The 18,830-nt window shown below is 52.1% G+C and overlaps 6 protein-coding genes across 15 annotated transcripts; 2 read left to right on the forward strand and 4 right to left on the reverse strand.

The window, feature by feature from the left end:
- Positions 1-914: 914 nt before the first annotated feature.
- On the reverse strand, positions 915-4,422 carry LOC112341284 (pentatricopeptide repeat-containing protein At3g09040, mitochondrial-like). 4 transcript variants are annotated; one of them, XM_024661195.1, is made up of 5 exons: positions 4,339-4,422; positions 4,191-4,279; positions 3,958-4,145; positions 3,857-3,886; positions 915-3,796 (listed from the first exon to the last, which is right to left on the reverse strand). In XM_024661195.1, the coding sequence occupies exons 3-5, from the start codon at positions 4,004-4,006 to the stop codon at positions 975-977; spliced, it is 2,901 nt and encodes a 966-aa protein (XP_024516963.1). In that variant the 5' UTR covers positions 4,007-4,145; positions 4,191-4,279; positions 4,339-4,422; the 3' UTR covers positions 915-974. The 4 variants fall into 4 exon arrangements, with proteins under 4 accessions (XP_024516963.1, XP_024516966.1, XP_024516964.1 ...); XM_024661198.1 differs by lacking the exon at positions 4,339-4,422 and having other exon boundaries at positions 3,961-4,145; positions 4,191-4,292; XM_024661196.1 differs by lacking the exon at positions 4,339-4,422 and having other exon boundaries at positions 3,958-4,134; positions 4,191-4,287.
- LOC9658127 (mediator of RNA polymerase II transcription subunit 32) lies at positions 4,400-5,088 on the reverse strand. Its single transcript, XM_002987276.2, has one exon. The coding sequence runs from the start codon at positions 4,964-4,966 to the stop codon at positions 4,448-4,450; it is 519 nt and encodes a 172-aa protein (XP_002987322.2). The 5' UTR covers positions 4,967-5,088; the 3' UTR covers positions 4,400-4,447.
- On the reverse strand, positions 4,897-6,115 carry LOC112341285. The gene is made up of 4 exons (XM_024661202.1): positions 5,442-6,115; positions 5,278-5,374; positions 5,154-5,213; positions 4,897-5,098 (listed from the first exon to the last, which is right to left on the reverse strand). The coding sequence occupies exons 1-4, from the start codon at positions 6,056-6,058 to the stop codon at positions 5,018-5,020; spliced, it is 855 nt and encodes a 284-aa protein (XP_024516970.1). The 5' UTR covers positions 6,059-6,115; the 3' UTR covers positions 4,897-5,017.
- Positions 6,115-8,222, forward strand: LOC9658128 (cell wall integrity protein scw1). 2 transcript variants are annotated; one of them, XM_024661200.1, is made up of 9 exons: positions 6,115-6,333; positions 6,395-6,574; positions 6,653-6,728; positions 6,794-6,923; positions 7,010-7,121; positions 7,179-7,273; positions 7,333-7,402; positions 7,457-7,539; positions 7,612-8,222. In XM_024661200.1, exons 1-9 carry the CDS (start codon positions 6,259-6,261, stop codon positions 7,772-7,774), a joined length of 984 nt encoding a protein of 327 aa, XP_024516968.1. In that variant the 5' UTR covers positions 6,115-6,258; the 3' UTR covers positions 7,775-8,222. The 2 variants fall into 2 exon arrangements, with proteins under 2 accessions (XP_024516968.1, XP_024516969.1); XM_024661201.1 differs by having other exon boundaries at positions 7,182-7,273; positions 7,612-8,201.
- Positions 8,223-8,850: 628 nt separating this feature from the next.
- On the forward strand, positions 8,851-10,202 carry LOC9657463 (peroxidase 29). Its single transcript, XM_002987222.2, has 3 exons — positions 8,851-9,086; positions 9,153-9,507; positions 9,575-10,202. The coding sequence occupies exons 1-3, from the start codon at positions 8,877-8,879 to the stop codon at positions 9,973-9,975; spliced, it is 966 nt and encodes a 321-aa protein (XP_002987268.2). The 5' UTR covers positions 8,851-8,876; the 3' UTR covers positions 9,976-10,202.
- A 3,324-nt stretch (positions 10,203-13,526) lies between these two features.
- On the reverse strand, positions 13,527-18,437 carry LOC9658076 (filament-like plant protein 4). 6 transcript variants are annotated; one of them, XM_024661153.1, is made up of 6 exons: positions 17,895-18,437; positions 16,884-17,054; positions 16,632-16,803; positions 14,370-16,536; positions 14,239-14,299; positions 13,527-14,183 (listed from the first exon to the last, which is right to left on the reverse strand). In XM_024661153.1, exons 2-6 carry the CDS (start codon positions 17,007-17,009, stop codon positions 13,635-13,637), a joined length of 3,075 nt encoding a protein of 1,024 aa, XP_024516921.1. In that variant the 5' UTR covers positions 17,010-17,054; positions 17,895-18,437; the 3' UTR covers positions 13,527-13,634. The 6 variants fall into 6 exon arrangements, with proteins under 6 accessions (XP_024516921.1, XP_024516920.1, XP_024516918.1 ...); XM_024661152.1 differs by having other exon boundaries at positions 16,884-17,057; XM_024661150.1 differs by having other exon boundaries at positions 16,884-17,080.
- Positions 18,438-18,830: the final 393 nt, after the last annotated feature.

The raw sequence follows: 18,830 nt of genomic DNA on the forward strand, positions 1-18,830 counted from the left end.
GGAGCACCTTGTGACTCTGGTCTTCCTGCAGTGACTGGAGCTTGATAATCTGGTCGAAATCCCTCACGGCCCCAATGGCACTGCGTATCTCCATTTGGACATCTGGCCCTATCTTCTCCAGCACATAGTAAGGCACACCACCCCATTTGAGGAAGCGTTCACTCACTTCTTCTGGATCATGCCCAAAGTTGTGCTCGTTGAGGGCCAGAAGCTCATTTTCTGTCCAGACTGGATCGAAGAACTTCCGGACGCTGCCGGCCTTTGCAAACTCATAGTAATCAGCTTTGACCGGAGAACACGTTAGCAAGAACTTGCAGCGCAAAGCCCAATCCGAACTTGGTATCGAATTGTCAGCAAGATACCAGGGCTGATTACCACGAGCCCATAGCGCGTCCGAAATGTCCCTATGCTCCTCCACTTTGAGTTGGTCGTCATCCGTCCAAGAGACACATATGTAGTCACGAATTGTAGGTAGCCTGATGATGATGTTGCGTTTCATGGCCAGCAGTTTCCACAACGCCAGCCACAAAAACCCTGTCTTACCGATGCCAGGATTCCCCAGCAAGACTGCGCCTGCCCTGGGCATCCCTTTCTCCTTCGCCACCACCTCATTGTGTTGCCACACAAGATTAAAAATGGGATCGTAGCACTCGCGGACGAGGAGCTTTCGGTTTATGCGCCCCGTGAGCCACCACTCGCTAACATCGTCAGGCAGATCCAGGAATGCGGCCTGTGCTGGAGGAGCGCCTTTGTCCACCTTGACTTGATTGCACACTTCGACCTTGATTCTGGCACGCTCCAGAGCTGCTATAGCCCTTACCGGATCCGCCCGTTTGTGCAGCTGCCGTCGAGGTGCCCACAGTGCACCACACCGCCCCACCCACATTTCGCCAAACCTAAACCGAGAAAGGTGGTAGCTTTTTAGCGGGATAACCAACCCCAAAATCTCAATGATATGTAGTAGTTGTCAATAATCATACTCTATGCATGTTTGAAAGCATAACCAGAGCAGCAGCTTGATCCTCCCGACCAAAGATCTTCTTCATCGCTCGACATCCCCGTTCCACTTCCTGATGGATGGAACAGCCACCAAGTATGCTCATCCACATCACCGGATCATCTTCCTTGTCACTAAACTTTTTGGCAGCCTTCATCGTCTCCTCCGCTTCTGCCAGCCGCCCTGTTCGTCCCAGGAGATCAATCACGCACCCCAAGTGATGCTTGCCAGCCTCCAGTCCGTAATCCAGTGTCATGCACGCGAAGAACTCGAGTGCCTCGTCGATCGCTCCCACGCTGCTGCAAGCCGACAGCAGTGCCACAAAGACGACGTCGTCCGGGATGAGACCCTCTTGCTGAAGCAGCCAGAAAATCTCGAGAGCCTTCCATCCCTGTGCGTTTCGTGCGTAAGCCACCATCATGCTCGTCCACAGCACCATGTCCCGAGAGCTGCTTAAGCCGTCCAAGACGCTCCTGGCCTCCTCCACACTTCCACATCTTCCATACATATCCACCAGAGCCGACCCGACGATGCCACACGACTTGAGCGATCCAGCAGCCGCGTCTTCGATCTGGCTGTGGATCTTCCTGCCTCGAGCAAGAGCGCCCAAGTTTCCACACGCACGGATGACGCTCAGGCATCCGGCCTTGGTGTGGACGGGAGCCTCGCCCCGTCTCTCCCCGAGCTCGAAGAGTTCCATCACTTTGCCGTGCTCGTCGTGCTGCGAAAAAGTCGTGAGGATTGACCCCCAGGTAGCGGAGTCTCGTCGAGGCATCGAGTCGAAAGTCTCGCGGGCCGCGTCGCAGCAGTGGCTTCTGCCATACATGTTGATCGCTGCGTTGCCAACTTCAGTGTCATTATCGAGCTCGTTTCCTCTCAACGAAGCATGAATCATTCTCCCCTCGCTTATGAGCTCCGGGCTCGAGCAAACTTTGAAGATGGTGACGAGAGCTGCCTTGTCCGGGAGCACTCCATTCTGCTGCATCCTCTTGTAAGCTCGTAGAGCTTTGCTGTGCTGCTCTGCCTGGTAGTATCCCAGGATCATGCTCGTCCACGACACCACGTCGTGACGGTCCATCGCGTTGAAAACTTTCTCGGCGTCCTCCACGCTTCCACACCTCACGTACATGTTGAGTAGAGCCGTCTCAGTGGTGGCTTTGAGTCCCAGCTTTCTCTTGGCGATCAGCCTGTGAAGGAGCCTGCCTTGTTCTAGCCACTCGGGAGAGGAAAGTGCGTTTAAGATGCTGATATAAGTCACCTCGTCCGCAAGAATTCCCTCACACTCCATCTTCTCCAGCAGCTCCATGGCCTGTGCGATCATCCCACTCTCGGCATAAGGACCGATGATGGAGTTCCACGAGATCACGTCCTCCCGTCGCATGGTGTCAAAGATCTCTCGAGCTTCGTCCAGCCACCCACACTTCGCATACAAGTTGACGAGCGCTGTCCCGACGATAACTTCCGATGCCAAACCAGCCTCGGACACTCGAGCATGGATTGCTCTTCCCTCTTCCAGAGCTTTCAGCTTCGCGCAAGCGTAGAGAACTGTGACGAAAGTAACTTTGTTTGGAGTCACGTCCTCGGCTTCCATTCGCTCGAAGAGAACGAGGGGCTCTCTGTGATGCGCCCGATGGGCGTAGGCCGAGATGATAGCGTTCCAAGTGATGACATCTCGAGCCGGCATCCTGTCAAACACTGCGTAGGCATCTTCGAGGCTCCCACACTTCCCATACATGTTGACGGTAGCGTTTCCGACGATCAGCTCCGGCTCGTATCCAGCTTCCACAGCCAAAGCGTGGATTTTCTTCCCAAAGGCCAGGCTCGACGGCTTCTCGCAAGCGTTGAGAACCGTGACGAACGTAACATGGTTTGGCGTGACACCATGAAGCAACATCTCTCGCACGAGCAGGGACGTTTCCATCGTTTTCCCTTGTAACGCCCAAGCGGAGATAAGCGCCGTCCAAGTGACAACGTCACGCTCGGCCATCCTGTGAAAGACTTGAAACGCATGTTCAGGCACTCCACACTTTGCGTACATGTTGACGAGCGCATTTCCGACGATGATCTGTAGCTCACAGCCACTTTCCTTGATGCAGCTGTGGATCTTCCGGGCCTCTTCTATACTTAACGAACTCTCGCAGCTGTTAAGCACCGTCACGAAAGAAATCCTGCTTGGTCTCACCCCTTGAAGCTGCATCAAATGAAACAGCTCCAGAGCCCTGTCCGGAAGTCCGTTCCGACCATAGGCCGCAACCAGCGAAGTCCAGCTGATGACGTTTTTGTGTGGCATCCGGTCAAACACCTCTTGTGCCTCTGAGAAGCTCCCACACTTTCCATACAGGTTGATGATCGAGTTGCCAAGAACGGAGTCGACCACTAATCCTGCCTCTAAAACGTAGCCGTGCAGCAGGAGCCCGTCCTTTAAGCGTTCCAGAGCGGCACACGCCTCGAGCACCGGAAGAAACGCTACTGCGTCGGGCTTCAGACCTTGTAGTAGCATGCACCGAAAAACTCCAAGAGCTTTTGCGTGGAGTTTTTCTCGGTTGAAGGCTCCAATAATCGTTGTCCACGGGATAACGTCCACGGATGGTTGAATTTCCTTGAACACTTCCCAAGCATGTTGGGCACTTCCGTTGTTGAGGTACATCTTGACAAGAAGTTTGCGTAAGTACACGTCTCTGTCCAGCTTTTCCTTAACAATCGCTTCATGCAACGACTTACCATCTTTCAGAGAGTTGCACGAGCTAAGAAGCTTAGCATAAGTTCGAGCGTCCGAATGCTTATCGTCCTTCTCGCTTCCTGGAGGCGGAACGATATTTATCAGCGTTCATAGACATGTAACGGGTGTTACGAGCATACCAGAGAAGGAAGAAGAAGTCGAGACAGCTCCTGTAAAACAAAAGAAAGCCAATGTAAGGAAAGCCAAAGCAAAAAAACAAAACGCACAGGAAGAAGCTTACCACGAAAGATCATCGAATTTGGAACGTTGGATGCGAACGATAGCACCATTGCAGCATCAGCCTCTTACAGGAGGAAACCAGGAAAATTGAACTAGGAAAATGAAGAAGACAATTGTTTGCTCTAAGGCACTTTGGCCACCGGTCTATCGTTTTCTTTCTGTTGAAACGCGACCGAGCCTATTGTCAATCTGCTTAGAACAAACTCAGAGACGTAACCTACAGACAATGCTTACCCCTTGTTCTTGAGCCACAGTGGAGAGCTTGCAACCGGATCATAGACCCCCATTCGCAAAAGTCTAGGGGCTCCGAAGAATTTGTTGTGCTGAAAATTGCTTGTCGTTCTAGAGTGATAAATGGAACACAAAATGGAAAACTACATACCTTATCACGTCGATTTGACATAGAAATAAGGGCAAACAGGACTTGGCTCTGGCACGCGTCATTATTGAGTGGTGCCACATGTCGCCTATTTACTTCGAACAAGCATTTTTTAAACATCCTCTGGAGTGACAATAGCGCCAGGGGCTTGGCCAACGGCACTCAAACTGCCACCCGCGGCATTGGACAGCGCACCGCCGCCGCCTCCCTGCTGCAAATCGATCACCTGCCACCGCACCGCCTTGCTCAGCTGCTCGAGCCGCACGGCACTCAGCGGTGCCACGGCGGCGCCGCCGCCTCCCGCCTTGGCGGCGTCCCCCGCTACTACCCTGCCCGACACCGGGCCCGTCGCCTCATCCACCAGGCACTCGGACCCAATCCTCTGCCTCACGCTCTCCACGAATTCCTGGGCCCGATCGCACGCGCCGTGGAAGAGCTGGTGGTTCTCGAGAAAAGAATTTAGGGCTTTGTCCGTGCGCTCCGATCGCTCCCCCGCTGCTACTTCCTTAGCCTCCAGCGCCGCCGCGCACGCCGCGAGTAGCCTGTGGTACGAATCTTGGAGAGCCTGGAGGATGGGATCCATTCCAAGAACCCTAGAAATGAAGAACCCTAAAACAAAAGAAGAGGGCATTTTTTTGGTTTTAGTAGATCTGGGTGAAGAAATTCCTTTTGTTGTTGTCAATCAAGTCAGCTCCTTGAGAATGCTCTGTGCCGTTTCCTCCAGATTGAGTTTCTTGAGATCTTCGAAAGGTCTCGTGAGGTCCTGCGTCACAAAATTCTCATTACGAGAAAGATCGAGCTCGACTTTTTCTCCCTACCTTGAGCGACACAAAAATCCGTCCGCCATCGTCTCTGATCTCGAAGCAACCCTTCCGCGGCTGCGAGAAAGATGGATGTGTTAGACGAGCGAGATCTTCGCCGCGGCCAAAAGTTCTCGCGTACCTTTTCCGGGTTGATGGAGATTTTCAAGCTTGGATCGGCCTCGATCAGCAGCGACTGGATGTTCACGGCCCTGGTCTTGAACGAAGAGCATTGCTTGCTGCAAACCAAGAGGAAATTCTCGCAAAGTTCTATGCCAAGGAACGAGAGAAAAGGGAAGAACTTACCAGTGCTCGATGATTATGTGCGCCTTGGACGCTGGCGGAGCCTTCTCCTTCTCCTCCTCCTTGGGGCCGGGATTGGATCTCGTCACTCGCTTGGTGCCGGGGACCAGCGGCGCCGATTCTTTCTTCTTCCTGCCCTTGGCCTTTGGCTTGCTCTCCTCTTCCTGCGAAATATTTGGCGGAGGAGCATCGTCGACGACCTTCTTTTCTTCCACCGGAGGAGCCGCAGCGCTCGTCGCGACCTCGTCTTTCTTCTCCTCCTGCGCCTCCTCTACCTCGCCAGCGCTTTCTTTCTGCTCAATCTCCTCGGCCGCAGTATTCTTGTCGACCTGTTCGTCCTCGGATGCTTTCGCCTTCCGGGACTTTCCCGCCGCCTTGGATTTCGCCTTGCGCTTTGGCGGCATGATCAAGCGCGCAGAGGAAAGAAGAAGAAAGACGAAGAACTGCTCACGGACACTCCTCCCAGGCGCTAGGGGAAAGCGAAATGGCAAGCTCCTGGCTATGGCGCCCAAGAGGATATGCTTTATCAAAGTAGGCCCACGTGGACCATCCAACGGCCGAGATCGATGGGCTCTTTGGAGAGTTTGAAATTGCCACGTTGGATGGGGCATTCCGTACATACCGGGAATTTGCGACCGGCAGTATGGGCCACCTCCGGTTCCTTTGCCAATGAGTTTTGGTTGCGTTTAGCGCGAGAAGAAGGGCAGTACGGTGGAACCAGAGAGATTGCCTAGTGGAGATCGGGTCTTCCAGGGGTTTTAGGGTTTTCTGGGGTTCACTTAAAATCTCCTGGGGGGAGCTCACATATTTGCGACGGGCAATGGCGGCAGTAGGGAATCCGCAATACAATCCCTGGTCAGGCGCGACGCCGCAACCGGAAGTGGCGATTGATGAGGTAGGGAGCTTCGATTGGAGGCGCTGGATTGGATTTCATCGTTTTCTCGATTTTTTCTCAGGTGAGGACGATCTTCGTGCTAGGTTTTCCACCAGATGTCAAGGAGCGGGAGCTCCAAAATCTCCTGCGCTGGTGGCCCGGATATGAGGCGTCGCAAATGAACTTCAAAGGCGACCAGCCAATGGGATTCGCGCTCTTCTCCACCGCCTCAATGGCAATGGCTGCTCGAGACGCACTCCAGGCAAGCGTTAACCGGATTTTAAGTTGGTTTTTCTTTTTCTCTTTTGATCATCACAAGTAATCTTACATCGTTTTCCAGAATCTAGTGTTCGATGCCGACGCTAAGTCCGTGCTGCGTGCCGAGATGGCAAAGAAGAACTTATATGTGAAAAGAGGCAAGTAATCTAATATCCAAGTTTTTATGATATGTCTGCTCATGATTTTTTGTTTACGGTGTCAGGTGTTACGGGGATCAATGCAGAGGGAACAGCATACGATCATAGCAAGAGAATGCGAACTGGGGGCGAGTGCACTCCTGCCTATCCTCCTCCTTTTGCACCTCCTCCGCCGCCGGCGTGGCCACCCCAGGGGTGAGTTCTTCTTTCTTCCGTTTTTATTCTTCCCATCTTGCACTGTTTCGTTTCCTCATTTCTGTTTTTTCTTTGGGGTTCTGCAGGTACATGGCTCCAGCTCCTTACGATCCTTATGGATCGTATCCAGTTGCTCAGGTACCTCCTCCGGTTCCTCCTCCTGCACCCGTGGCACCTGCTGGTTACGCTCCTGTTCAGGTAGAAGCTTTTTCTGACGTCTTGTGTGGGGAACGTTACCACCATGTTTTGTTTCAGCAGAACACTAAGGACAATCCGCCATGTAACACTTTGTTTATTGGAAATCTCGGTGAAGCAACGAGTGAAGCGGAGCTGCGTGGGTTGTTTAGCAGGCAAGTTATTCTATCCGTGCAAACCTGATTGTTTTGACGGTTCGGAAGTGTCCGTGCAGCCAACCAGGTTTTAGACAAATGAAAGTACTGCGCCAAGGAAGGAGCACTGTGTGTTTCATCGAGTTTGTTGTGAGCATTCACACTTTGTCCTGTGTTCGCAGTATGTAACACTGGTGCTTTCAGGATGTAAATACAGCTATGGCAGTCCACACGAACCTTCAAGGTGCTGTTCTTTCGACTTCAGATCGTGGTGGGATGAGAATACAATATCCTTTTTTCGGTTTCTTCGTTTGTTTTTTTCTTCGTCTTTGGTTGAATTTCCTTGACAGTTTGTGCACGTATTCGAAAAATCCTTACGGGCGGAAGAAGGAGGGACCTAGTGGGCAGCTCGATGGGATCCCTCCTCCCGGTGTGTCATCGCCAACATTAACAACATTGAGTACAATGACAAATGGTGCTACCGATCGCAATTCAGTGACTTCAGAGACGTCGACTGCCTGACATAAAGGGATGTATTTCCTCCGATCTTTTTAGCTCGCATCCAGCATAACATCATCTTGAACTGACTGCAAGCATGGATGGCATCGTCAGAGTCTGTATCATTGCATCGTAGGGGAGGAGGTGCGCTGATGGTCGTCTCCATACTTACTAGGTGATGGCGTTCTTCGACAAAAGATGCATTCACCGCATTTTAGAATGCAAGGTACTGGCTAGCGGGAGGAATCGGGTCGGGGGCATTATACATGATACTGGTGTGATAAAGCATGAGGCACACAAAGCTTATCATCATCGGTCTTTGCACACAATCTTATTGTTTGGAAGCTTCTAAGCATCCATTCATTCTGAAGACATTTGTGCATTTTGTATTTCGTTGCACCGACCTTTTCTTCACTCCCCTGAGATAAACAACTTGTTTTTGTTTGGATTATTTTAGGTGCCAAACAGACAATCTTCCTTGCGAGTGATCTAAGAAGTCGTGAAGTAATTCAAGACTCCACACGGGCCACGGTTTTGTACAAGTAAGTATATGGTTTTGCTGCAGAGGTCAGTATTTTTGTGGTACTTCTTGGGCTGCTTAAGTTGCTCATGGCGGCTTTAAATTGCATTGCCTGCGAATGCTTAAATGCTCGTCCTTTTTATTTTTTGTCGTGCTGTTCCTGCTGCTCTGTGCTGCTTGGAAAGAAAGGAGTGAATTAAAAGAGCGATGGAGTTATGTTGGTTTGCTTTGTGGTTGTTGCGTAGTTGCTTCCTCTTTCTCCATTTTCCATTCATGCACAATGGTCGGAAGGGGTCAACCGATTTCTCTCCTCCCAACAAGAACATTGAAGCATATGGAGTGTGAAATCCATTGCTCTCTGAGAAATGGTACACGCGTCGTGAAGATGACCGGCTGACCTGATGACTTGCATTGTCTCGCAGCTGCGTTGCATCAGTGCAGGCAGGAGTAGTTTAGGCAGGGTAGCTCTAGCCATTAGAATGCTGCTTGGATTCTGGATTGTATTTAGGCAGGAAGGAAATGCTAGAGTCGTGAGCGAGTGAGCGAGCAGAGCAGCGCCTTCACTTTTCCGGATAGATTTTCTTCCGTGGAGTTGCAAGATCTGAGATGGATCTCTGGTTGTCTGCATTCTGGTTTTGGCTTACTTTGAGTGGCTTGCTGTCGGGAACAATGTCACAGCTGAGAGCCGGCTTCTACGATCTCACTTGCCCTCGAGTGGAGAGCATTGTTCGAACGACTATGACTCCGAACTTGATGGCGGATCCCACTGCAGCGGCGGCACTCGTTCGAGCAGCATTCCACGACTGCCAAGTTGGAGTAAGTCTGTTTTTCTATGACGCTATCTATATACCGGTATTGATCTGGGCTTGTTTCGTGACGCAGGGCTGTGACGCATCGATTCTTCTAACTTCGGCTGGAGCAATCACCAGCGAGCAGGAGTCTGACAAGAACTTTGGAATTCGGGGGCTGAATGTGATCGACAGGGTAAAGACTGCTGTTGAGTTCTGGTGTCCCGGAGTGGTGTCGTGCGCGGACATAGTGGTCCTGGCCGCCCGGGATGCGATCACTATGGGAGGAGGTCCGACCATAGATGTGTTACTAGGCAGGAGGGACAGCCGGTTTGCAAGCAATGCTCAAGCAGACAGTTCTCTTCCACCGGCAACCATCACAGTTCCGGCAATGCTCGACATGTTCAAGGCGAAAGGCATCACTCCGGAGGAAGGTGTCGCTCTCATAGGTGAGTCGAGCTTTTCCTTTTTCTAAATAGAAGTTGTTCCTGATGAAATGAGTGAATGATCTTCTAGGTGCTCATACAATCGGAGTGTCACACTGCGTGAGCTTCGTGAATCGTTTATATCCCAGTAGGGACTCCGCAATGGGATTGGTGTACGCTGGAAGGTTGGGCTTGAGCTGCCCGACTGGGAACCCCGTACTCATCAACAACTTAACCGTGGTAGCCAACGATAACACCAATCTCATCTTCGACAACCAGTACTTCCGGGACGTGAGCAGCGGAATGGGGCTGCTGACGATCGACGCGGAGCTGGGAGTGCATCCAGCGACGTCCGGGATCGTCGCCCTTTACGCCCAGAACCAAAAGGCCTTCTTCGACGCGTTCACCGCGGGGTTCCTCAAGCTCACGTCTCACACGGTGCTCACCGGCGACAGTGGCGAGATACGACGAAGCTGTGGATCTCTCAACTGATGGGAGTGATGATTATCAGGCTCGCCAAGGCTTCCAGGAGCTCGATCGATCGACCCAAGAGAGGCTTGCTGGTGTGTGAGATAAATAACGTTAGGAAAAAGGGTTCACGGAGGAGTTAAGATTTTTGGTATGAGCAAAGACATCGTTGCTCAAGGAGTGGACAAGTGTGATTTTTGTGAGACCCTTTTCTCACATTGATAGCTCATTGAATAGACAAAGTGACAGTCTTTGCGCGGCGTGGTGGTGGTGGCCACAGGCCATTGGTCATTGGCCAGTGGCCAGTGGCCAGTGGCGCGCGATTTAGTTGGCTGTACGGCAGCTCCGCCGTACTTGTCCGGCATTGCTCGTGAGCACGTTGAGCTGGGACATTTTCTGGAACCCTCGCGCGAATGCGCGGAAGAAGGCGGCGCGGTCGGCGGCGAATTGATTGACGATGCCGCGGGTGCGCGGATCGCTGGCGAGCTGCTGATCGACCGTGAGGACGCCGGTGCTGGCGATCACATCGCTGTAGAAGCGATTGTCGAAGGCCAGGTTTGTGAAATCGTTGGCGATGATGCTGAGGTTGTTCATCGGGATCGTGGCCGGGCAACGCAGGCGCAGCGACGCGCCGAATCCCAGCGGCAGCGACGAATCCATGCGCGGGTAGAGGCGATTGACGACGCTAGGGCAGTGCGACACTCCCAGGGTGTGGCCTCCTGCGCAAGATCGAACGATATTACGGGCAAGAAGGTCGAGCAGGTGTGAAATACCGAGCAGCGCTACTGCATCCACCGTGTCGAGGCCTTGCGATTGGAAGACGGAGAGCACCCGATCGAGCGGAGTTTGTGGCGGGAAAAGAGAATCGTCGGCTTGCTTGGCGCTGGCTGTGGTTCCATCTCTTCTGCCGGTCAGGATCGGTATCGTCGGCCCTCCAGACTGTGAAAATCCAAGCGAGATCAGAATGGTCAGCTCTTTCGCATTCTTTCTTTCTTCCGAAATGATGGAAACTTTTGTTGTCTTACCAGAGCAATGGCGTCCCGGGCAGCCATGACGACGATGTCCGCGCACGACACAACGCCAGGGCAGGAGGCCTCGAGCACCGACTTAATCCGGTCGATGGCGTCCAATCGCCGGATTCCAAAGTTGTTGGAGGAGGCGAGCTCGCTGGTGGTGACCGGGGAGAAGGATTGATTTTTGGTGGTGGCGAGAAGGATGGATCCATCGCAGCCCTGGACTTGGCAATCGTGGAAGACTAGGCGGACCAGCGCAGCGGAGAGAGTTGGATCGAGCAGGGTCAGTCGCTGGACTGTGGAACGTGTCATGGATTCGGCGTTCGGACAACTCTGCTGATAGAATCCCGGGGTCAGGCCTCCTGCTGCTGCATCGATCATCACCGGAACAAGAACTGGAAGCAACAGGAGCAGCATTGAGATTCTTCCGGCCATCGAAAGAGATCCGAGCTAAGAAAAAAGAAAAAAACACAAAGTGGAAGTGCCTGGAGCGATCAACAGGTGAGTTCTCGGTTCCTACTCTTTATAAGAAAAATGGATTGTGTGTTGACCACCTAACTTGCAGCAGGCTAGCCAGTATCAGAATTAAAATTCCGCTGGGCGAGCTTTGATAATGGCAGTTGAAGCAGATGAACCAGATGTTTCCACGCACAGGATTAAAACTCTCTTTGTGCGCTAAAAATGGAACTATCTATGGTGGCAAACTCGAGCCTTGAGGCAAGGCTTGATTAATCTGAACGATGGAAAGATGAAGCACCACGTTTGCTATTACAGCGGCATTTCTTCCTTGTTTGTCTGCTATCCGCTGTCTCGATCTCTCAAAGAGGTGCTGATGTTCCAGAGATGGTAAAGTTTGATGCCTTTTGTAATCTGGTGGAGCTGACGAGGAGATATCCATAGCTATGGCCAAGAGTTTAGCCAACAACAAAATGATGGGGGAAGCTTTGTTTATATTGAGCACACATTCAAATCTTCTGTAACTAAACTCAAATATAAACCTGTCAATGGCAACAATTTTTTTTTAATTATTTGTTTCAGTGTTTTCTGGATCTTCATCAGCTTTCCTGCTATTCCTGAAGAACAACATGGCAAAGCTCATGATGGTGAGGAATGGTTAACGAGTCTCCAAGCTCGTTGGAAGCAGGAGCTCCAGTAAGTGTGAGTTGATTGGGCTCGAAGCCTTGGATGAAGTCTTCCAGCGTGTTCTTGGAAGTTTGGAGGTTTCAGGTGATACCACTCTTCTAGATGCTGCTTGTCCGAGTCGGAGGAAAGAACTTTGAGTTGCTTCCCAGGGCAAGGATCGTTCTCTGGCATTCCGCGAGCTCCACAGCAATAGAGCCACGTCGACCGATTCTTCTGTCCTTTCGAAATATTAAAAAGGGAACCCTAGAGTTTGCGGATGTTTCCTTTGGCCTTGGATGTCGTGGTGGTGAACTCGAGCGTAAAGTTGGACACAGATCTCTGTAAAGGACTTGGTAGCTTGTGCCAAGATCTCTTCTCTGATGACCTGACCGATATGATTCTGGACTGGGCAAGTTTGGAAAATGCATGGCGGTTCTACAAACTCACTGGGAGGTCCTGCAACAGATGGTCCAGAAGTTTTTGAGGGAGGGATTGACACTCGAAGCTCTAGAGGCACTGGACAAGACGTGCGACCAATACACGTTTGAGGAAGTGCTTGGGAAGCCTTGGTGGAGCATGGCATCCTCAGTGAAACCAACAAAGCTTCTAGAGAAGAAGGACCTCATGAGGGATCTAGGTTACAAGTGTGGAAGCTGGGTGTTTGAGAACTTGATTCGTTTCCTCTCAGAGACAGAGCCCAAGGATGCTATACAGAGCCTGTTTTGCGAGATGATTCGACTGCATCCGGGATACATTGCAGGAAAAAGAGTCTACGAATTGGTTCTGGCTCACTGCTCCTCGGAGTTCATGTGTACGTACTTTGTGGCCAAGGAGGCAAGAGCGAAGGGTGTTGACCTGGTTCTTTCCCACACGTTTCTGCATGATTTAGTTGGCATCAACAGCTGATCACTCTAGCACAGGCTTATCAGATTGTGCTCAAGGCAGCGAAGGAGGTCGATGTTATAATCGCCATCGTCAAGCAGGCAATGTTCCATGGGGTGACAATGGGTCCAAGTATCAGGCCATTCTTGACTTGCGCAGCGATCCCGGAGAACGAACTTCTGATAGCTACCTTGAAGAAAGGCCTGATCAATCTGTGTGTTGGCGAATACAGCATCGCTGATGCGTTCTTTGTGCTTGCAACCAAAGCCTGCTATCCGCTGCCTCAAACTCTCGAATAGCTGCTAAGCCTTACCTCCAATATTCCAGAGATGGTAAAGTTTGAGGCGTTTTGTAATCTTGTGGAGCCTGACGAGGAGACATCCATAGCCATGGCCAAGAGCTTAGCCAACAAGAAAATGATGGGAGAAGCTTTGTTTATATTGAACACACACCTCAAATCTTCCAAGTCACCCGAAGTAACTATACTCGAAGATACAGTTAAAGGGAAGTGGTCGTCTGAATTTAAATCTACTTTTTTTTTGCAACAATAATTATATATTATATACACACCAAGATTTTTTCTTTACAGAGATGTTCTAACTGGAACTTTTCTTTCTTTCTTTTTTATTCTCACTGTTTCAGTTTTTGTGGTTCTTCAAGATCACATCAGCTTGGGTTCCTGCTGTTTCTGGAGAAGAACCTGGCAAAGCTGGAGCCTCCATGATAGTTCTTGGGATGGTGAGGAATGGTTACGGACTTTGCGAGCTCATTGGAAGCAGCAGCTCCAGATTTCTTGCTCACAAATCTTCCTGGCGACCTCATCACCGTCCGCCTGTATCCCGCCGCTGCCTGATCCCCCGAGTAGAGCCATGTCGAGTCCGATTCTTCTGCTCTTCCGTTGGTCTTGCGGGGTGGCGGCTGCAACTCTTCCACACTCCTTGGAGGACTCCAAGGGAGTGTGAGGTGATCGGGCTCGAAGCCTTGGAGCTTGATCCTCGACCACGAGAAGTCTTCTTCGTCTTCCATACGGAGCGTGTTGTTGTTGGAAGTTTGGAGGTTTCGAGCGATGCAACTCTCGTCGATGTCACTGAGCTCTTCTTGATGCTGCTGCTGCTGCTGCTGGTGGTCCGAGTCCGAGGAGAGAACTTTAAGTTGCTTCCCCAGGGCCAGGATCGTTCTTTGGCATTCCGCAAGCTTCACAGCAATCTCGTCGCCCTGCAAGTGATCCAGTGATCAGGCCGCGAGCGAGAAAAGAATCTGGGGAACTTACATTGTTTTGGTTTGCACAATCTTCGTCCGGACGATCACCATCGCCACGACAAGAGTGTTCTCTGCAAGACAAAGATGCTGTAAGTTCAGGCCCGCGAAACATTAGAAAAGAAGGAAACGAGGAGTTCTTACAGGTTGATCTGCTTCTCCAGTTCTTCATATCTCTTCTCGAGCTCCCGGTGCTGGTCCTGCTCCGCTTGGAACTTCCCTTCCACCACTTCCAGCTTCTCTCGCAACTCCGCCACTGTGGAGTCGGCCACCTTGATCCGTTCCTCCAGGCTCGCTCTACACTGCGAAAGCTCGCTCCTACATGTTGTCAGCTGCTGCTTGAACTCGGAGACCAGCCTCTCCGCAATCGACAGCTTCGATTCCACCTCTTGAAGTTTGTCCTTGGATCTCTCGCAGCTCTGATGAAGCAACTCCTTTTCAACCTTGATCCTGCTAAGTTCCTCGGACAGCTTCTTTGCCTCAGTTCGCAAGCCCGTGTTCTCCCTCTCGAGCTTTTCCATCTTGTGTTGATCCGCGCCAAGGAGCTCGCCGCTGCTCTCTTTCCTCATCAGACTTCTCAAGCACCTCCCTTGCTCGGATCCACTGTCGCTCGAGACGATCGAGGTAAGAACCGTGGAGAGCTCGCTCATGAAATCGATGACGCTAACTTTCCCTTCCACCAGCCTGTTGCTCGCGGTCGTGAGCTTCTCAAAGCTGGGGTTCGCCATGCTGGTGGATTGATCGCTGCTGCTCACGTCCGAGCTCACCGCCGAATCCGCACTGGGCGATGGCAGAGAGTGGCCATCCTCATGCTCCGCACCCACAGAATGAGCTAGAGCTTCCACCAGGCACACCACCTTTTGGACGTTTTCCGTAAGAGCGGCATGGATCTTCAAGCTCTCTTTGTCGTCCGCCGCCACCTTTTGATCCCCTGGAGCTGGAGCTTCCAGCAACAAATCCAGCTTCTCCTGGAGCTTGATCAGAGAGCTCTCGTTCGCGGCATTCTTCGCCTGGAGGGCGCTAAACTCCTTCTCGGTCGCCAGGAGCTTGCTGCTGATCTCCATGCACAGCCGGTTGGCGGCGTTGAGCTGTTCTTCCTTCTCGGACACAAGCTTCTCCAGCTCTGCTGCTCGATCCGAGGAACCCGATTCAAGCTTTGGAGTTTGGTCGAGTTCCTCTTCGCTCTTGGTTGCTGCCGCGCTCGACGTTAGCTGCTCCATCTCCGCAAAGTCATCCATCATCTGGAACTTCGAGTCGCCGGCCAGGATGATCCGCGGGCTCTCGCTGCTGTCAACTTTGGACGGGTCTTTCTTGAACTGGTCCAGCTCCGAGATCATGGCCGACGTCCAGGCGTCCGCACAGCTCGCGCCACCTTCATCATTCACACTCGACTCGGACATGGATCCCACCGCCAGAGCTCTCGGCTTCAATCCCCCACGGACACACGACGACGCTGCCTCGGAGAGATCCTGCGCGGAAGCCAAGCTCTTGGCCGCCTGGAGCTCGTTGTTCTTCTGAGCCAGAACTTCTCGCAGCAGTTTCGTCTCCTCCTCCATCGACAGGACTCTCTCCGTAAGCAGCTGGATCTGAAAGTCCTTGTTACCACCCGAGAGCCGCCCGTGGTATTCACCGCCACCTCCGCCACCTTTGCTGCTCCCGAACGATCGTCGTCTCTCCTCTCGTCCCCACGAATCAACCTCTTGTTTCATCTGAGCCACAGCAGCCGGACCAGGCAGCTTTCTCCTCACCAAGCTCCGGAGTCTCTGACACTCGGCCTCCAAAACTTGGATCTTCTTCACGCCATCCAGGTGCTGCTTGTGCGCCGCGTCGGCCTCTCGCTTGCAGTAGTCCTTCTCGTCGTTGCGAATCTGGAGCTGCTTGTTGAGAACCTGGATCTCGTACTGCAAGCTCAAGTTGTCCTTGTCCATGTTTTCCAGCCGGATGTTGAGCACACCGATCTCCGCCTCGGCCTTGGATCTCGCCTCGCTCAGCTCCGCGATGCTTCTCATCTTCTCCTGGAGCGTCGCCACCAAAACTTTGCTCTCGGCAGTTGACTCGAGCAACCTGTGCCCGACTTCCGCGACTCTAGCCTCGAGCTCCGCCCGAATTCTCTCGCACTCTTTGTTCTTCTTGGCCAGCATCTCCTGCATTCTCCGCTCGTGATCGTCCTTGGCTCTTTGCGAGCTTCGGTGCGACTCCTTGAGCGCCGAGTCGAGCTGAGACACTTTTCCTTCGAGTTCTTCTTTCCTTCTCGACAAAGTCTCGAGCTGGAGCTTCGTGCTCGCTGTTTCCTCCTCTGCTTTCTCCCAGCCTGCGAGGAACGAACGAAGAAAGCTGACGCTGAGTCACTCTCACACAAGGAAGATAAAAAGAGTTTACTACCACCACTGGTCGTAAGACAAGTACCTGTGACCGCTTCCTCGGCGACTTTGGCATGCTGCTTGACGTGGTTTTCCTTCTCGACGAGCTCAGACTGTGCCGCTGCGAGCTTTGCATTTACATCTCGTAGCTTCTCCTCTGCCTCTTGACAGCGAAGCGTGGCCTCCTGTGCTTGATCTGCCAGAAACTTTGACATTCCCTGCAGGAGTGATGGAGCTAGCCAGTTATAAATCGCTTCCAGAGAGACTTGGAGAAAAAAGAAAAGAACTTGCTACTTACGTGATCGTCATTTCTCCTCGAGGAGCGATTGGCTGGAGACACATTTGCAGAAGCTGCAACAGGCACAAGAGCTCCGGAGTTTTTCGAGGACGACTTTCGCTTCCACGGCCAGCTTCTTCGATCCATTTTTCCCTGCTGTTCTTGTGGAGCTCAACACTTCAAATTCGCTCGCTGCTGCCAAGATCAGCTATCAGCACCTGGGAAGATCAAGATGAGAGGAATGCATCACAAAAAAAAAAGAAAAAAAAGAAAAACTCGATCACGATGAAGATGGAGAAAAAAGCTGGCTGCCTGGAAAAGTTTATGGCCTATCCAAGACTGGAAGGTTGGCTTCTCAAGAACGCAACCTGGTGAGAGTGATGTTTGTGATGATAGATCACTCGCTCGGGTCCCTGCTTGACTTTGTCGAGATCAAAGGATAGGAAAATCTAGAGCAACGCAAGCAAGCGCGAAGCATCAGGCATGCATACCAACGCACTAGTCACATCGGGTTTTAATTCAGGGGCTATAATGCATTGCGATCCACGAGGCAGCGAGCAAATCGAAGAAGCGGGGAGAGGAGATGCAACGTCGCAAAGATCAGATCAGAGAAGAGAAGAAAGAGATGGGGAAGAATGTAGCTATGTACATTTGCACGACTAGATTTTTATTTTTCCCCTGTGCTCTCTCCTCTAGGCAGGCAGCGCTGCGAAGTTATGAGAAAGGAAGATCGCCTGACCTCGAGAATCTGGAAGAAGGAGCTGGTGGGTACTAGCAATGGCGCCCGGGCAGGACGATCCATGAGATCACGCGGTCGCCCAAGTGAGAATTGATCGAGGAAAGAGGACCCAAATCGGTGGTTTCCTCTCAAGAGAAACGGGGAGGGAGGAGGAAGAAAAAACCCTCTTTCTCGCTGCTGTTCTTGGTCAGGCAAGGCAATGGCGAGGCAATCAATATGAAAGAGAAGAAGGAACCAACGGAAGGAAGGAAGAGTGAATGAATGCTGTCCAAGCAAAACACCACCTCTCTCACCCTGTGCGCGCGCGCTGCTGCGGTACTGCTCACTCACAAACAATCTCTGGCGCTGCAATTGCCGAACAGTTGTGCTGCTCCCTCTGTCGATCGATCCAAGAGAGAAAAGCGGGGCTGGATTCTTCCGCGGAGGCAAACAAGCACCCACAGCCAAAGAGGAGAGAGAGAGAGGGGACCGCTTCCTCTCCTTTCTCCTTTGGTTGGAGGAGCTACCACAAGTGGCAATTTGGATTGAATGGCGAAAGAGCCGCGCTGGGCTTTGCTGGCTTGGCTTGGCTATGGTGTGGCTTCTTCCACTCTACTCGAGCTTCCTCGTCGTCATCGTGTCGCCCAAAAGCCACAGAAACAGGACGTTCCACCACCCAGCTCTTTTTGCCAGGATCCCAAGCTTTGCGAGCGCACCATGGATTAGAATCGTTGCGATGCTTTGCGTGAGATTGGGGATCGCATCACACCACCACCACCACCACCGCTCTGGCCAGCGAGAGAGAGCAAACTCTCACTCTAAAACTATTAAGCTAGTTTCCTTCTAGGGAGCCTACGGCAGCACACGGCCACATTCTATTTTCTGGCCCCCACCGGAGAGGCCGTACGGTGTTTGGTGCCACCCAGCCAGCACCATCACCAGCGCCACCACCCCCACCCCTCACGGGACGGGAAAACGAAACGCACAGACTTGGTGCCGCCATCTTTTGCCCGGATTTCTTCCGTTAAATGGAAACCCGCCACGTCTTCCGGCGACGTTCCCATCGCAAAATAAGTGCGTCAACTTCGCGCAACCAATGCCAAATGTGTGCGTGTGTCATGTCCGGATTTAAAAGGCGAGGAATATCCTTCACCGGCAAAGAATATACCGGTAACAGGAGCATATTCTGCTGCCCGTCAGAATATTCTTTTCACGTTGGCGGCGCTTGCCGGCCGAGCATATTCTGTTGG

Source organism: Selaginella moellendorffii, unplaced genomic scaffold, assembly GCF_000143415.4.
Source record: "Selaginella moellendorffii unplaced genomic scaffold, v1.0 SELMOscaffold_80, whole genome shotgun sequence".
NCBI classification, from domain to species: domain Eukaryota; kingdom Viridiplantae; phylum Streptophyta; class Lycopodiopsida; order Selaginellales; family Selaginellaceae; genus Selaginella; species Selaginella moellendorffii.

Bases quoted from the DNA above. Each gene is read 5' to 3' on its own strand.
- LOC112341284 (XM_024661195.1), bottom strand. From the start codon at position 4,006: ATGGTGCTATCGTTCGCATCCAACGTTCCAAATTCGATGATCTTTCGT. The intron at 3,887-3,957 runs GTAAGCTTCTTC...TTTGTTTTACAG, and splicing joins AAATTCGATGATCTTTCGTG to GAGCTGTCTCGACTTCTTCT. The intron at 3,797-3,856 runs GTATGCTCGTAA...TTCCGCCTCCAG, and splicing joins GACTTCTTCTTCCTTCTCTG to GAAGCGAGAAGGACGATAAG.
- LOC9658076 (XM_024661153.1), bottom strand. From the start codon at position 17,009: ATGGATCGAAGAAGCTGGCCGTGGAAGCGAAAGTCGTCCTCGAAAAAC. The intron at 14,300-14,369 runs GTAAGAACTCCT...TTTGTCTTGCAG, and splicing joins CTGGAGAAGCAGATCAACCT to AGAACACTCTTGTCGTGGCG. The intron at 14,184-14,238 runs GTAAGTTCCCCA...GATCACTTGCAG, and splicing joins ATTGTGCAAACCAAAACAAT to GGCGACGAGATTGCTGTGAA.
- LOC9658128 (XM_024661200.1), top strand. From the start codon at position 6,259: ATGGCGGCAGTAGGGAATCCGCAATACAATCCCTGGTCAGGCGCGACG. The intron at 6,729-6,793 runs GCAAGTAATCTA...TTACGGTGTCAG, and splicing joins GAACTTATATGTGAAAAGAG to GTGTTACGGGGATCAATGCA. The intron at 7,274-7,332 runs GCAAGTTATTCT...GTGTCCGTGCAG, and splicing joins CTGCGTGGGTTGTTTAGCAG to CCAACCAGGTTTTAGACAAA.
- LOC9658127 (XM_002987276.2), bottom strand. From the start codon at position 4,966: ATGCCCTCTTCTTTTGTTTTAGGGTTCTTCATTTCTAGGGTTCTTGGA.
- LOC112341285 (XM_024661202.1), bottom strand. From the start codon at position 6,058: ATGTACGGAATGCCCCATCCAACGTGGCAATTTCAAACTCTCCAAAGA. The intron at 5,375-5,441 runs GTAAGTTCTTCC...CTTGGTTTGCAG, and splicing joins CACATAATCATCGAGCACTG to CAAGCAATGCTCTTCGTTCA. The intron at 5,099-5,153 runs GTAGGGAGAAAA...TTTGTGACGCAG, and splicing joins GGATTTTTGTGTCGCTCAAG to GACCTCACGAGACCTTTCGA.
- LOC9657463 (XM_002987222.2), top strand. From the start codon at position 8,877: ATGGATCTCTGGTTGTCTGCATTCTGGTTTTGGCTTACTTTGAGTGGC. The intron at 9,087-9,152 runs GTAAGTCTGTTT...TTCGTGACGCAG, and splicing joins TCCACGACTGCCAAGTTGGA to GGCTGTGACGCATCGATTCT. The intron at 9,508-9,574 runs GTGAGTCGAGCT...ATGATCTTCTAG, and splicing joins GGAAGGTGTCGCTCTCATAG to GTGCTCATACAATCGGAGTG.